General features: G+C 51.2%; 1 protein-coding gene and 2 long non-coding RNA genes across 3 annotated transcripts in view; 2 read left to right on the top strand and 1 right to left on the bottom strand.

Annotated features, from left to right (window-relative positions):
* The window catches only part of COLGALT1 (collagen beta(1-O)galactosyltransferase 1), a 9,845-nt gene extending 722 nt beyond the window's left edge, over positions 1-9,123 (top strand). Inside the window, exons 2-12 of the mRNA XM_026088745.1 lie at positions 16-108; positions 211-328; positions 1,346-1,480; positions 1,750-1,954; positions 2,097-2,216; positions 3,561-3,637; positions 3,896-4,002; positions 4,597-4,729; positions 5,386-5,513; positions 6,208-6,414; positions 7,685-9,123. Of these exons, the coding sequence (XP_025944530.1) occupies positions 16-108; positions 211-328; positions 1,346-1,480; positions 1,750-1,954; positions 2,097-2,216; positions 3,561-3,637; positions 3,896-4,002; positions 4,597-4,729; positions 5,386-5,513; positions 6,208-6,414; positions 7,685-7,952 (1,591 nt within the window). The 3' untranslated portion in view covers positions 7,953-9,123. The remainder of the gene's footprint in view (positions 1-15; positions 109-210; positions 329-1,345; positions 1,481-1,749; positions 1,955-2,096; positions 2,217-3,560; positions 3,638-3,895; positions 4,003-4,596; positions 4,730-5,385; positions 5,514-6,207; positions 6,415-7,684) is intronic.
* Positions 9,124-9,750: 627 nt separating this feature from the next.
* LOC112976959 lies at positions 9,751-14,327 on the top strand. Its single transcript, XR_003257235.1, has 4 exons — positions 9,751-10,827; positions 10,956-11,144; positions 11,552-11,635; positions 13,024-14,327. It is a non-coding gene; the product is annotated as an uncharacterized LOC112976959 (long non-coding RNA).
* On the bottom strand, positions 13,615-14,789 carry LOC112976958. Its single transcript, XR_003257234.1, has 2 exons — positions 14,420-14,789; positions 13,615-14,286 (listed from the first exon to the last, which is right to left on the bottom strand). It is a non-coding gene; the product is annotated as an uncharacterized LOC112976958 (long non-coding RNA).
* Positions 14,790-15,677: the final 888 nt, after the last annotated feature.

The raw sequence follows: 15,677 nt of genomic DNA, 5'->3' as shown, positions 1-15,677 counted from the left end.
GGCGACGGACCACAGCGCGGACAACACGACGGCGGTGCTGCGCGAGTGGCTGGTGCGGGTGCAGGGCCTCTACCACCGCGTGGAGTGGCGGCCGCTGGAGGAGCCCCGGTGAGCGGCGGCGGCGGGGCCGGGCCGGGGGCAGCAGCGCTTCCCGGGCCCGAGCGGGCCGGGCCGGCGGCCGCCGCCTCACGGGTGCTGCTTCCCGGGCAGGTCCTACCCCGACGAGGAAGGCCCGAAGCACTGGTCAAACTCCCGCTACGAGTACGTGATGAAGCTCCGGCAGGCGGCCCTGAAGGCCGCCCGGGACATGTGGGCTGACTACATCCTGGTAAGGGACCCGCCTGCCCGCGGGGGCCCTTTGGGGCGCAGGTGGCCGCTGTCCAGTTTATGTCCTGATGGCTTTGGCTTATGCTAGGTAGTGTTTGTTTGCTGCTGATGTGGTTAACGCGCTTGGCTCTTCAGCAGCGTCACAGAAGCGCGCGAAGAGCTAGTTGTCGCATTAGTAACTCGCGGTCTGTGCGGCCCCTGGCATTCCGGTTTGGGTACTGGCCAGTGCGTTGTGACCTAGCAAGTGAGTTTTATTCCTGCGATGCCCCGAGAGATTGCAGCCGCTCGCTCCTTTCTCGGGGTTGGACTGTGCTGCTGACTGTGCAGCTGCTGGGTAACGAGTGCTGCTGCATGCTCTGAGGGCCCTGGCAGGGAAAAACAAACCATTTTGAAAGCTCCAGTGCTTTTGCTGCTGTTGYGCATGTCGTGTTGGTTGCTGTTGAGTCTTTTGAGAACTGGGGATGTGTAGGAACAAACAAACAAAAAGTTGCCCTCGTGGAAATGCCATCTTGGGTCTGGAGGCTCGTATGACTGTCGCGGATGATCTAGCTGTTGGGGTAGCTGCTGTTTGTCATATGTTCCCTTTTGCATTTCTCGTTCCCACGTGTGAAAGATTTCCTTTGGAGACTTTTGTGAACTCCTTCCATGTTCCGAAGAGGGGTCCTCAGCTTTCTAGTTGAGATATCAGCTGCTCTGTAACATCGTGCACACGTGCTGGGTTGTGCCCTGGGCACCCTGGTGCGTGGTGACATGCATCTTGGTATGCCTTGTACTTTCTGGGTGGGAACAGTCACTTCATCTCCTAATTTCTAGAAGGAGAAGAAGTGCCTGTCAGCATTGCTCTGGCTTTGGAGAATGCTGTGTAGGATGCACCATGTACAGTCTTGGGGGTAGCCTGCAGGGCACGTGGATAACCAAACAGAAAATATTCACTGAATGGCATGCTAGACTAACGCTAAGAGAGACCGGCTGCATTGCGACTGACCGCGTGTGTTGGGTTTCTCTGTGCTTGCTGCAGTTTGTCGATGCAGATAACATCTTGACGAATCCAGACACCCTGGGCTTGCTGATGGCAGAGAATAAGACCGTGGTAGCACCCATGCTGGATTCTCGTGCCGCCTATTCTAATTTCTGGTGTGGAATGACTTCTCAGGTAAGAGATGGTCTGGGTCTCTAGCTCATATTATTTCTTTGCTACCCTCGTACTGCTCTGAATTATTAGTAGTAAGGGTGCTAATCTTTGGGGAGTTTTGTGTCTGGCTCTCCCTGGCTCCTGCTTGCTTTAGAGCTGCGCTCTCTTCCCCTCTGTGCTCCTCCCTGGAGTTTCTTTCTGCCTTGGCTTGGGTAGCTCTGCAAATGTGGGATGCAGAGAAACAGGAAAAGCAAACCTAAGGGTTTGTGTGTGGATCTTCCCTCTCTCAGGGTTATTATAAGCGCACTCCTGCCTACATTCCTATTCGGAAACGGGATCGACGTGGCTGCTTTGCCGTCCCCATGGTGCATTCCACTTTTCTTATTGACTTGCGGAAAGAGGCCTCCCGGGACCTTGCTTTCTACCCACCGCATCCCGATTACACCTGGTCTTTTGATGACATCATTGTTTTTGCATTTTCCTGTAGGCAGGCAGGTGAGCTAGTGGGTAATGGCATACTACTGTTTCTCTTTAGCTCAGTCTGAAGGATGTTTTTATAGTCTTGTAATGGGCTGGATTTGTGAAGGAGTGGGAGTTGAGCAGTGTTTTATTTGCTATACATGTGTGTTAATTTTAGAAGTCCAGATGTTTGTTTGTAACAAGGAAGTTTATGGCTTTCTTCCGGTGCCGCTAAGATCCCACAGCACCCTGCGCGATGAGATGGAGAGTTTCATGCATGTCCAGCTAGAGATCATGGGTAAGTGGTACTGGGACTGCTGTGGGTGGAACTGAGGTCTATGGAATTTCAGTTCAGATCTGCTCTGTGCTGTGTTCAAGGTGTACTGCTTTCCTGGGGTATGCCTTTGAGTCTTTCAACCCTCTTGGATTTCTGGGTGATTGGAGGAAGAGGTTAAGGGAGGAATAGTTAATACAGCACATTTAGAACTGATCTGTGCCTTACGAAAATAACCCTGAAGGAGGTTTGGTGTCTCCTGTAGGTGTGAAGGGGGTGGTATAGCTAGGCCATTTGACATCTGGGTAATTATTATTTTTTTTGTGCCGCATGAAAGCAGAGACTGTATCTTCTCACTTTGCTTTTTCCCCTCCCAACTTGCAAGGCCTGTGGTCTCTCTGGATTGCAGTTGGCTCCACTGACTTCTATTTCAGCTTTTCCTCTCCTCAGCCTCTGGTCTCAGGAAGGTCTCTGTGGCAGCACGCTCTTGCCCTGGCATACGCAAGCAGTGTTCTGAAGTCTCATGTTTACAGTAYGGGGAGGGGAGTATTTTGGAGCTTGCTGTACTCTCTCTTCTCCCTTGGGTATCCCGCTGCCTGAGGTTCACAGTATATCTTTGTTTGGTCTTGTCCGCACAACGGTTCTTTTACGAAAGTAGAGTCTCTGCTAGTATCTAAAAGGATGGGACTGAGTTGCATGAAGGAACATCTTTTTAAGTGTGAACATTTCAGGAGAGGTAGCCCAGGTCTCGAGCCAACGTTGTTTTGTAACAGTGTTGTAAATCTGAGGCTCTGATGCCAGAGGTTTATTTGCAGTTTTCTTTGGCCATTTTCAGACTGCGTGTGTTCCTTCATGTTTCACAAGTTTCATTCTTGTCCACAGAAGCAGAATATTTCTGTAAATTCAACTCTAGTCAATGGTCTCCTGTTCAAACGTTCTCTTACTCGCTCATAGATCTGAGGCTGGAAAGCTCTTATATGAAGAGGAAAAGTCTGAGGTGAATAAAAAATGAAAGTATAATATAGTAACTTGGTCGATCAGCAGTAAAAGCTAAGCATATCTTTCCTGCTGGATGTGTGGGGGGGATTGACTTAGTATTAGCAGTTGGGTGCTTTGCTGTTCTGGCAGCAGAAAAAAGAGGTGAAGGTCACAGAAGAGGGGTCGTGCTGTTTTTTTCTCCATCCCCAGTAGGCTAACAGGACTGTTTGTATTTGATTATGTTTAAGCAGTTGTCCTTGTGTAGCCATAGTTGCACCCTACAAGGAATTGGTGCCACTGCTGGAGATCCCTTGATTGTGTCTATGTGCTTTGAATAAATGCTTCGAATAAAACAGAATGCAAACGGGTTTCTTTATTGTTTGCCTTTAGTGAAGAACCCTCCAGCAAAGCCTTCGCAATATGTATCTGTCCCACCCAAGATCCCTGACAAGATGGGCTTTGATGAGGTGAGCTCTGTGCTCTTGCTCTGTATGATTGTGGCATTGAGATGAGGAATGACGTTTAGCTTGCCTGAACTGAGCTGGTGGGCTACCCTCTTGGTCACGGGTGCTCTGACTGGTCTGGATGGATCTGTTGGTGAGCGCTGGCTGTCTCTGCCCTTGAGTTTCAGGCGGAATGTGGCAGGATCGCCGCTTAGTCTTTATCTTCACCCGTACAGCAGGAACATCCCTGCACATTTGTGACAGCAGACTTTCTGTTTTCAGGTTTTCATGATTAACTTGAAGCGCCGGACAGATAGACGAGACCGAATGCTGCAAACACTGTACGAGCAGCAGATCGAGTGCAAAATCATTGAAGCAGTGGATGGCAAGTGAGTCCCAAGGATCCGGCTCGTGCCAGTACAATTCCCGGCCATAGAAGGAGCTGGGACATCTCAAGAAGGGTCCCTGGAAAACAGAACTCGGTGGGAGGGGATGGAGGATGGCAACATACATTTCAAAGGAATGGTGCTTTTGGAAGAGGAGGAGGAGCCGGATTTTGTCACTGGTGCCTCCTGGTCCCATCTGAAAGGGCTCTGCCCAAAGAAGTCTGTCAAGGACTGTGGGGCTTTTCTCCTTCCGTTCTCCCCATCATGCTGTGATTGGAGATTTGGTGAATAGCACTTGGATTTGGATGCTTTGATCTCTTCTGTGTGCATGCGCACAGCCTCAGGGGAAGGCAACAAGATGTTGGCTGAGTAGCTCTGCCAGCCATTGCCGTATTATAGTGACGCAGGCTGCCTGTGTCCTGCATAAACTTGCTGAGGGTAGCGAGAGTCCTGAGGCCTGGGTTTGATTCTCTTTGTGGAAGACCGGTAGAAATGGCTTAGGGATTGCCTGGGAGGAAAGTTTCATCCGAGATCCAAATCTGGCGGTTGTCTCCTGTTTAATAGGAAGGTGCTAACCCTTGTTCTGCTGGTTTACAGAGCTATGAACAGCAGTGAGGTAGAAGCTCTGGGAATTAAAATGCTGCCAGGTTATAAGGATCCATACCACGGCCGTCCACTCACCAAAGGAGAGTTGGGTTGTTTCCTCAGTCACTACAAGATCTGGAAGGAGGTGAGTGAGCGAATGAGAAACTGTTCTAAAGAGGGCTTTGGGTGTCCTGGTGCTTCTGCACGAAAGAGCACTCACTGGCTATATGCTTGCAATGTGTCAAACTATCGCTGATGGTCCCTCTGCTGTGGGTTTGCAAGGGCACAAAGGACAAGCATGGACATAGGTTTTGTGGATGAGGAGAAGGGGAAAGATGTGGGAGAAGTGTCCGCTTGAGACATTTGAGAAAGCACTGTCCCTGCTTTGTCAGAGAAAGGATATCTGCAGGTGCTTTTTTGGCCACGCGATTGGCATGAGTATTAGGAGAATGATTTATTGGATCACACCACAAGTTGTGAAAAGGATGTGTGTGGAGGCTGGCTTATAAATTAGGCTTCTGTCTGGCTGCTCTTGGTAACTGGACGAGTTCCTAATCCTGATGACAATGAAAGGGAGCCTGTATTTTGTAGCTGTCTTGAGAAGGCAAAATGTAGGGATGAGACTGATTTGCCATTTCTGCAGGTCCCTGCACTGTTGTTGGTTCTAGAGTTTCTAGTCTTTATTGCAGTAGCGGGAGAAATAGGAAGAGGTCTTGAGCCGGAAGGAGAGAAGCATGGCAGTCAGTGTTGGGGTTTTTTTTGACTTGCCTTTAAAAAAAAAATCTTCTGCTAAATTGCCAGATTGTTGAGAGGGGGCTGGAGAAATCAGTAGTGTTTGAGGATGACTTGCGCTTTGAGATCTTCTTCAAACGGCGCCTGATGAATCTCATGTATGACTTGGAAGAGGAGGGTTTGGACTGGGATCTGATGTAAGTACAGAAAATTGAAAAGTCAAACTTATAATTATGAGAGGGAGCCTCATAATGCATAAGTAATGATTTCTGCAATGATGCATTTGCTGCCATATATTACTGCCACAAAAGGCTTGTGCTCTAAGGGAGAGGCATATAACTGGTTAAGAAAACCAAAAYGAACCTGCCTTCTCTTTCTGGTGGTTGTCACACAGTTTTATAGGTATTCAAGGAAAAAGATTGTGGGGAGGGGGAGACTGTTTTGAAAGAGCTCCAGCTGAGGAGACAAATGGCATCCTGGCAAACTTGGGAGCAGCTGAGACTCTTTCCCTGTCAGCTCCTTTGCACTCGCGCCTGGAAGCTGTGCTTTTTGGTCACAGCATAGGGCAATTTGCTGAGGGTTATGCCTTTTCTTTCTGCCATGGAACGTCTTGTTGAAACTGTGCGCACCCTGCCTGCCAGAAAGTCAATTCTTTTATTAAGCTGGGAAGTTTCTTCCCTGTGGTGTATAAGCACCTGGCTCCTCTGCTCTCTACCTGTAGTGAATTACTGTAGAGACTAGGGTTGTCCGAGTCTTGCCGCCCTCAGCTCTTGCTGTTCATGTCGCACAGGTACTTGTGTTTCACCTGGCACCTCTTAGCTCAGAGCCTGGCAGAGCTGGAATGTGTTTCTAGAAGGAGACTTAATTTTGCACCTTCCTCTCCTCTTGCAGTTACATTGGGAGGAAGCGGATGCAGGTAGAGCATCCTGAAAAGTCTGTGCCTCACGTGCGGAACCTCGTGGAAGCCGATTATTCCTACTGGACTTTGGCCTATGTGATTTCACTACAGGGAGCTCATAAGCTGCTGGCAGCTGAGCCGCTCTCCAAAATGTTACCCGTTGATGAATTTCTTCCGGTCATGTTTGACAAGCATCCTGTGTGAGTCCGAACTGCCTTCTCAGGGGGCCTCTGCCGGTGTCGGTAGGTGGGGTGGGTTAGTGACAGACATCTTGGGAATTGCACTTTGAGGAAGATGTTTGCCATGGGCAGAGCTCCAGTGCAAGTGCTCCTTTTGCAAGTTTGAGAATGTCTCCAGAGTTGGTGTCCGTTTCCCCTGGAGAAAGGCTCTTGACATAGTCTTTGTCTACCTCGTAACAAATTCAGAAGCACCTTCTGTTTCCCAGACTGTGACTCATTTTGATAGTAACCTGTAGATTTGGTCTGGGGATACTGTGTCTGCGGATCTTTTCAGTTTCCTCAGGCCTTGAGAGGGATTGATTTTGTTCATTTGTTTTTTGAAAAGCTTTCAAATGTCTGTTGAAAAAGGAGGCCTACGTAGGGCTTTTTTCTTCCATTTCTTTTTTTTCCCCTATTTTTAGTTTTTCATATAATAGCTGTATTTTGTCAAAACTGGAACTCCTATGCTGTTCTAACTATGTTCAGAGCCGCACAGTGAATTTACTGAGTTACTTAAATGGCTGTGCGCTCTGCTAGAAGCACATGCAAAAGGGACATGCCGTAACCCTTCCGCAGCGGGGTGGCTTGGTGTCTGTAGAGGGATTTGGTCCCTAAGTTTGCCCATTGATGCAGTTCCTAAAATCTCTGCCGTTGTATTGCGGCAAGCAGACCTGCAGCAGATTCTTCCCTGAGTTGAGAAGCCGCCTCACTGGGAGGAGGCTGACAATTGTTTCATCTGCCCTAGTCTGGGCCTTTGCCCTTAGACGCTCTTGCTGGATATTACCTGCCTCTGGATAGCATTCAGTAGCTGTTCTGGACGTGCTGTCGCACGTGATAATTCCTCTCTACGTGGCTGTATAATGTGGTCAGACCCCCACAGAGCTCAGATATGGCTGGAGCGTGCAGAGAAATTTGACGCTGACCTCCAAACATCTGACTAGCTCTAAATTCCTAAAGCTACCAGATCTTCTGCAGCTGCTGCTGCCCTTCTTTGGGAGAAAGAAGGGGTTTGCAGGAAGGCAGTACTTCCGAAGAAGGGGCTCAGTTATGCAGGTGCCTGAAGTAGCTGGGAACTGGACCTGAAGGGATCATAGTGTTCTGCTGGTGTCCCTCCCTTGGAGGGACTGCGGATCGAAAGGTCGAGCAGGTTATGATGTGCTGCGCAGGGTAAATTAAGGCTGGAGGTGGACTGTAAGGTGAATGTGGGACATATGAGGCTATTCTTTCTTTCTTTCTTCTGTTTTGTGCACAGCTCTGACTACATGAAGCATTTTGAAAATCGGAATTTGCTGGCCTTTTCAGTGGAGCCACTGTTAGTTTATCCAACTCACTATACCGGTGATGATGGCTACATCAGTGACACGGAGACCTCAGTGGTGTGGAACAATGAGAAAATAAAGACTGACTGGGATCGTGCCAAGTCCCAGAAAATGAAAGAGCAGCAGGAGCTGAGAAATGAGGCCAAGAACTCAGATGTGCTACAGTCCCCTCTTGACAGTACAGCTCGAGATGAGCTATGACCAGATCAAGCCTACTGTAGGGGATGGACAAAAGGACTGGCTTGTAGGGAGGAGCGGGGGTAGATGACGAGAAAAGGTATAACATTCTTTCTGCGGGGGGGAGGTAGGGGGATTGCTGGGGCTTYGTTCTCTGTTCAAGGATGGTTAGGTGACAAAGCTGATGAGGGTTTATGTTTGAAGCCCTGCTGACCTCCAGTATTTTGGGATGCGAGGAGGAGAATGCTGAAGAAACTTGGCCAGGCTCACTCCATGGTTCCTTTCAGCTGTCGCTCCTTGGTGCCGAGACCCTTATGCAGGCGACTGCTGTAATGTCAATGCTTTCTTTTCCATTTTGGAAGTTGGTACTCAATAGGAAAATTGTCTTCTGGCTTGTGCTGCTGCATACGTGTATCTGTGCTGGGAATGTATCTTGTGATTGATGTTAACTGAAGTGTTGGAAAAACATGGTAAAATGCAGCCAGGTCTGTAGATTATAGCTAACGAAATTCCCTGACACAAGCTGAAGATCCCTCTCTGTATAAGAGAGATATTTTTCCTCTTTTTATAAATCTTTGGCTATGACTTGAACAGTCCCGTTTTCTCACCAGTAGCCCAGAGCGCCTGGGGAAGGAGCACGGCACAAGCTGAACTCTGTTGAGCTCAAACTCATTTTTTAAGTATTTTATTGTAGAGATGCTTCACAGCCCTGGAGGCTGAAGTTGGTTTATAGTATGGGCAGCAGTTTTGGAAACCTGTGGCTGCCTACCCTAAGCTTCTCAGGACCTGGAGGAGCCCTAGGTCTGTTTGCTCAATGTGACCCTTTCCCTACTCGGTCTCTTCTTAGGGAGGTCATTGCTATTTGTATTGTGGGTATATGTCCTGTGAGCTGGAGTGGGACCACTGACTTTTCCTACTGAAAGCAAGACTACTAAACTTACGGTTAGTGGCTGGAGTCAGCCGTGATGCACGATGCATTGCAAGCCAGAGGGGGAGAGGCTGAACATCCTACGATTTGCCTGGCATTTCCCGTATGAACACAGTCAGTTCCGTCCTGAAAAAGAAATTAGACCTACCTCCAAAATACTTAGGAACGCCTCCCGTTTCTGAAGGGTTGTGTGCTCAAGAGCTAGCATTTCCCCCTCCCCCCCCCAATGAAAGTGTCAGTCTAATAAAAGTCATTACCTCTTCTACAGCACTCGTCTCTGGTTTCTCAGGATGCGTCCGGGCTGCCGGCTGCGCGAGGGCCTGGCRCGGCCACTCTGGCCGCTGCTGCGGCCCGGGGGCTGCTGCTGGCTGGGCCCGGCTTTGTGATGTGGGGCCCTGTCTCTGCCCCTCTCACTTCCAGGCTGGTTTTTGGTGGTCATGTGCCACTTTATTGGGTTTGCAGCCAGCGCTGAAACACAGTAGTATGTAAAGCATGCTTGCTTTCACAGCTTTTTTTTTTTTTTTTTGTGAGCAGGAAGCTTGGGTTTTGGGGTGTTCTTCTTTTCCTTCTCACTGAAGCTGAATTGCAAGTGGGACGTAAGTAGGGTAAGAGTTAAACTTTGCTCCCGGCAGTGCTTATTCCCTTGGGCTTTGAGAGGGACAAGGAAGGAGCGATGGCGGGCTGCTGCCTTACGCATGCGCCCTGCAGCAGGGCTTTCCCTTTTCCATGTGTCGCCTTTAGGGCCGTGGTTCCTCCCCAGCGCTCGCCCCTGCGGACGCGGTCCGCAGGAGCGGGGAGGCAGGTGGGCCCGGAGCGGGCTTGTGGCGCGGTGTCCGCGGGAGGACGGCTCCTGTTGCGGCAGGCACGCCCGAGAGCACTGGTAAGTCAGAAAAGTTTAAGACCAGTGGGCCAAATAGTTATAAGGTCAATTTGAGTGAGGCACAATTAGCGCAGCTCCAACTTAATTATTTGAGGATTGTAATTAGGGAAGTGAGAAGATGGGTAGAAGAAAGACGCTCCCAGACACCCTGAGGCTTCCCCTACAGCCAGGCACAGACTGTGGGCACCAGCCAATCTGGGCACCAACTGACCGGATCACATGCTGAGCCTCCCCAAACCCACTCATCTTGTACACCTGCCTCAAAGCCATGGGGCTCCATAATCCCATATGTGCCTCGGGGTCCYACGTTGCCTCAGACATCTCCCCAGGCACACGTGCATGACACAGGGATCTGGATGTCTCTGGCCCTGGCACAGCAGCCCAATGCCTCCTCCTTTGGGACAGAGGGGTCCCACACACCTCTTCTGGGATGCTGGGCCCTTGGCAAGTTCCCTGATGCCTCTTCCACGGTTCCCCACAAGTTCATGGACTCCTCCTCCTCTGTGGACCCCRTGGCTCCTCCTGCAAAACTGACAGCCATATGCAGCACCCATACATACTTAGTACCCCCTCTGGGATGGGCTCCCCACCCTGACCTCCTCCTGGCAACCCCTCTCTTCATTCACCCGGCGAACCCGCTCCCCCCACTGAGGACCTGGGCAGATGCCCCCCCGCCACCAACTAGCTCCTCAAAGCCCCTAAAGCACACACAAATCCTGCCCCGACAACCCCAACGCCCTGCCTCAGCACCTCCACAGACTGTCTCAAAGCCCCAAACAACCCCAAAACCACCCCAAAACCCTGTCCCAACAACAGCAATCTAGTCCCTGAATGTACTTTATTCTAAATTAGCACAGATGTCTTTTGAATCAATTAGGAGAGACAGTGAGGCCCAACTGGGCAGACCTGCAACCCACTTGGCACCAGCATTGCTAGATGGTGATGTGGCTCCTGCTGGCCTCACACTGCACTGGGATCGTCTTTGGCGTGTGTAACGAGACCACAGTGATCCCAGAGAATCAAAACACCCCAAACCCTGTCCCAGGACTCCTGTACCTTGTCTTAAAGCTCCCACCAACCCAACGCATTGTGTGAGTATTAGCAGTAGGTAATAATAGCTTAGTTTTATTAACAATAGCAGATTAACTTACAAATTTTAGCTTGGCTTTACACCCTATAGCAGTAGTATTTTTGTATTTATAAATCATGTTAATCCTAGGCATTCAGAACATCAGGGAATGACTAAGTGCTGCCGTGAAGAACTACAGGCTACCGCCCTCAGCCCTTTGCAAGTTATCATGTGTCAAGAGCGGCCAGGAGACTCCAAACGCCAGCGGAAAGGTTCTCTGCCCAGTCCTGACAAGGAGCCTTCGGCCACAGGAGGGTCGGCCGCGTCCTTACCGGACTTGTGAGTAATAAGCCGCAATTCACGGACCAGCAGGGGAGGAGGGGAAAACCAGCAACTGGTAGCCCAGTTGCTATGGCATTGCTGTTGCTGGCAGGGCCCCAAGGCCCGTGTGAAGCCTCAGCTGCCTCTTTGGGGCTTTGTTTTGGTCTGTTTACCTGGAAAAAGCAGTGAGGCCTCAAATAAGAATGTTCGTGGCTAGATGGGTAAGCTGCGACCCCACCTGCCTTTGCCTTGCTTTGCTGCTTAATGTAACAGCAACTCAGGACCCCAGAATAAAAACTGTTACAGTGCTTAAGGGAGGATCTACATCTGCCCAGGTTAGGGGACCGTCGTTAAAGCTTTGGGGAGGGGGGGAAGCTCCAAAACGAGACTCTCCCAGTGACCTTGGTGGTTTGATTCATTTGCAGGATAATATTCTGAGGGCCGGCAACTTGAAGAGGAGCAGCTCATCCCATTTTGTTGATTTCGGAGATACTGTTTTAAGGAAGCATGTAAGTACAGATGGGGTCTGGCAGGGTTTTCGAGCAGGACAGGAAAGAACAAGGAAGATTGGAGAGTGTGGAAAAACTAGGTGCCATGAACGTACTGAAGTCGTTAAGGGCTGAGAGAAATTGGGGTTAAGCATCTGAAAGGGGCTAAGGCACAAGGAGCAGTAAAATACTGTCACTGAACACAAGGCTCCTCCCCAGTCTGGACTTGTGCGTGCACCCTCTCTCTGGCAGATGCAGGCACCCTGGAACTGTAGGGAAACAGGCAAGCAGGCCCACAAGTGGACTTTGGGCACAGCGGTGCGGAGAGAGCTCTGCGTGCTCGGCAGGCGAGTGGGGTTGGAGCGTGGCGAGAGCTGTTCCGGGCTGACGGGATCCATCTGGTTCCRCTCCCTGTCCCTCTGTCCAGCTCGCCATCCTTCTCTTTCTTTCCCTGTCACTCGGTCCGGTGCCAGCAGCGACCAGTGGGTCCCATTGATCTGCCTGGCTCGGGTCATGTCAGACACCTCTGCAGGGACTCTGTGTCCAGAGGGCTGTGGATGTGCAGTGGGGGGGCACTAATGGGCCAGAGATGCAGTGGGGGATGTAGTAGGCAGTGAAGAGGCTCCTGGGGAAGGAAGGTGTCAGGGAGGCAGAGAGCAGCAGAGGCTCCGAGTACTCGGGTGGTAGGACAGGTGCTCGTGGTAGGGCGGTCTGGAGCTGCTGTTGTCGTCTGTCCTACTCGTCAGCGTGGCCTGCAGTTACTGCGTCTTGTCCACCTGTGCACAGACAGGGCTGCTGCGCGGTGCAGCTTGAGTCGTGGTCGCGGCACTGGCATTGAGCCTGCTTTTCTGTCACGTCTGCCTTTATGCAAGCTGGTGTCTTCCCTACGTCAGCCTTGCTCTGCTCCTCTTCCAGGAGCCTGCACTCGACTGCTTTCTGGCACGCTGTCGTGTCATAGGGCTTTCCAGCAGGGTCTGTCTGACTTGGGCCACTTGTGTTGTCCACTAGGCAGCCTGAGCGAGTGAAGCAAAATCCTCCTCCTGTCACTGTCCTGGCCAGAGTCAGTTTCCCATCAGCTCAGTCTCTCCAGAGTTTGGAGTTTTTGGAGGCCTTAGTTTTTATCCTGCCTTGGCTGGACAGCGCTTTCTGAGAGTGTCTGTCAGCGGCAGTTTCCCTGAGGAGTATCATCTACCAAAGGCTGGAGGTGGYCAGGTGACTGACCGAGCCTGACTGTACGTGAGGGTTGCTGTGACATCCTTGCGATGAAACGGAGCCAGAGAGGGTGACTGAAGCAGCACAGAGGATCAGTCATAACTGCGGAAACAATTACGGGCCTTGGACTAGGGAGTAGTTCTAGGAGGGCTGTGCAGTTGCCTGGCCTCTCAGTAACCATTCTGGCYGCTTTGCAGGTGCTGAAGCATAGTCCGGCAGTCGAAGGAGCATTGTCACAGCTGGGAGCTCTGTGGAGATCTGCGGCTGGCCATGGAGGACGAGCTCTGACTTGCAGCATGGACACAGCTAAGTCCTGGAGCTGCACTGTATGTGAGCAGGGCTGGGAGGTGGAAGCTGTTTTTGCCCTCGGTGGTTACTGGTGTCACTGGCTGTGGATGTTTGCCCATGGAGCTGAGAGGACCAAAAATATTAATTGTTTGTAACAGAGATAAATTAGTGCTTACGGTGTTTCAGGTCAGTTCAGTGGAAGTGCAGCTTAGTGCAATCCAGTGGCATGATTCTTGCACATGCTCGCGTTTGAATGGTGGCTAAAACCAAGCCTATAAACAGCAACTGTCACATGATTCTGGTGCRTGTCTTCCTGTTCTGCTACCCTTCTAAATGAAGGGGAAACTTCTTAAACTGTGGGCAAAACCCCATGGCTTCTCTGTATGGTTCTCATGCTCATGGGTGCTTTGGTGTTTCTTGCTTAAAGCTGAGGGTTTGAAGTTYTTCACTTAAGGTTTATTGTTTAGTTTGTTGTTGAGGGTCTGTCACTCAGGGGTTAYGGTKTATKACTTTATTTTGTGGGGCTCAGTCTTTATCAGTCAGAGTTTACAGTTTGCTCATTTAGCGATCAGGGCACAGAATTTAAAATCAAACCTCATCCATAAATTTTAAAGCCTTGGCAACCATTTGSATTCCAAGATTTGCAGTTTGTCACTTAGGGTGCAGGGTTTACGGCTTACTGATAAACGAAAAGGGCTAAATCCTYGGATAATAAACTGTAAGCCCTGAAGCCTAAGCAGCAGGCTGCGAATCCTCCTTTGGGGTTTGTAACCTTCCCCCGTACCCAGCGTTCAGCTCTGTGCGCTGACCTGAGGTCTGGGTTTCACGCGGCGCAGGCCCATCACACCGAGATGGGCGATGCGATGGGTGAGCTGAGCGCTGTGAAAGCGTCCTGCAGGGCTCTAGTTTGGGGTAGGGCAGAAGCGCAGGCAGGCGAGATCAGGCGTTTTCCTCTCAACTCTCCGAGCTGGATCCTATTCCTGAAGGAAAAAGCAGAGGGGGTAGGCTGTCGGCTACTCACATGCCTGCCACATCAAGGGCAGCAGCAGGAGCTGACCCTTCCCCGACGGATGCATGAACGCTGGTGAGGTCATGACTCTCCGGGTGTCACAAGGTAAGGGGAAGCATGCTGGCACCGAGCTTCATGGCAGACTCGCGCCCAGGTGTTGTTTCTGTGCAGTAAACAATAAACAGTTGCTTTATTCTTTGCACTCGTGTCTGTGGTTCCTGCTGTTGCTTTGCCTGAAGATGATGCCCAGGGGAGGAAATTACAGTGTGTGGTGCTGGGAGCTGGTCCCCAAGTACCTCGTACTTTGGCGTCCCTGTGGTTCCCAGGGAACCCAGTGCTGTTCGCAGGGCTGTGGGGAATTTTCCTTGCATTGCCTGGACCTTGGGGCGGTGTCGGTGGCGTTTCCCATCATCCTGGGGGCAGCCAGGGCCCCTCCAGGGCTGCGTGAGGTCCCCAGGCTGCTTCCAGATTTGCTTTCAGCACTTTTCAATGTCCCTCATGTGTCTGGGGATGGGGCCTGTGTGCCTGGAGCTGGGAGATAGTTTCTGTGGGGATGGGGGGAGCCTGCAGGCACCGTCCCATCAGCCACTTCGAGCCGTGTGATGTGCCTTATGGCCCCTTTGGTGTGCACCAAGGCCCTTCGTTTGTATTTTGGTTTGCCCCAGAGCCCTGTGTTTGCCCTCTGATGCCCTNATAATAAACTGTAAGCCCTGAAGCCTAAGCAGCAGGCTGCGAACCCTCCTTTGGGGTTTGTAACCTTCCCCTGTACCCAGCGTTCAGCTCTGTGCGCTGACCTGACGTCTGGGTTTCATGTGGCGCAGGCCCATCACATCGAGACTGGTGATGTGACGGCTGAGCTGAGCACTGTGAAAGTGTCCTGCAGGGCTCTAGTCTGGGGTAGGGCAGAAGCGCAGGCAGGTGAGATCAGGCATTTTCCTCTCAACTGTCAGAGCTGGATCCTATCCTTGAAGGAAAAAGCAGAGGGGGTAGGCTGTTGGCTACTCAGACACCTGTCACGTCAAGGGCAGCAGCAGGAGCTGACCCTTCCCTGACAGATGGATGAACGCTGGTGCGGTCATGACTCTGCAGGTGTCACAGGATAAGGGGAAGTATGGCAGACTCGTGCTCAGGTGTTGTTTTTGTGCAGTAAAACAATAAACAGTTGCTTTATTCTTTGCACTCATGTCTGTGGTTCCTGCCATCGCTTTACCTGAAGATGATGCCCAGGGGAGGAGGTTACACATTGTGTCTGGTGCTGGGAGCTGGTCCCCAAGTCCCTCGTACTTTGGCGTCCCTGCGGTTCCCAGGGAACCCAGTGCTGTTCGCAGGGCTGTGGGGAATTTCTCTTGCATTGCCTGGACCTTGGGGCAGTGTCGGTGGCATTTCCCATCATCCTGGGGGCAGCCAGGGCCCCTCCAGGGCTGCGTGAGGTCCCCAGGCTGCTTCCAGATTTGCTTTCAGCACTTTACCATGTCCCTCGTGTGTCTGGGATGAGGCCTGTGTGCCTGGAGCTGGGAGATAGTTTCTGTGGGGAAGGGGGGAGCCTGCAGGCAC

This window comes from Apteryx rowi, unplaced genomic scaffold, assembly GCF_003343035.1.
Source record: "Apteryx rowi isolate R43461 unplaced genomic scaffold, aptRow1 scaffold_782, whole genome shotgun sequence".
In the NCBI taxonomy this organism is placed as follows: domain Eukaryota; kingdom Metazoa; phylum Chordata; class Aves; order Apterygiformes; family Apterygidae; genus Apteryx; species Apteryx rowi.
This window is presented reverse-complemented; position numbering and strand designations above follow the sequence as displayed.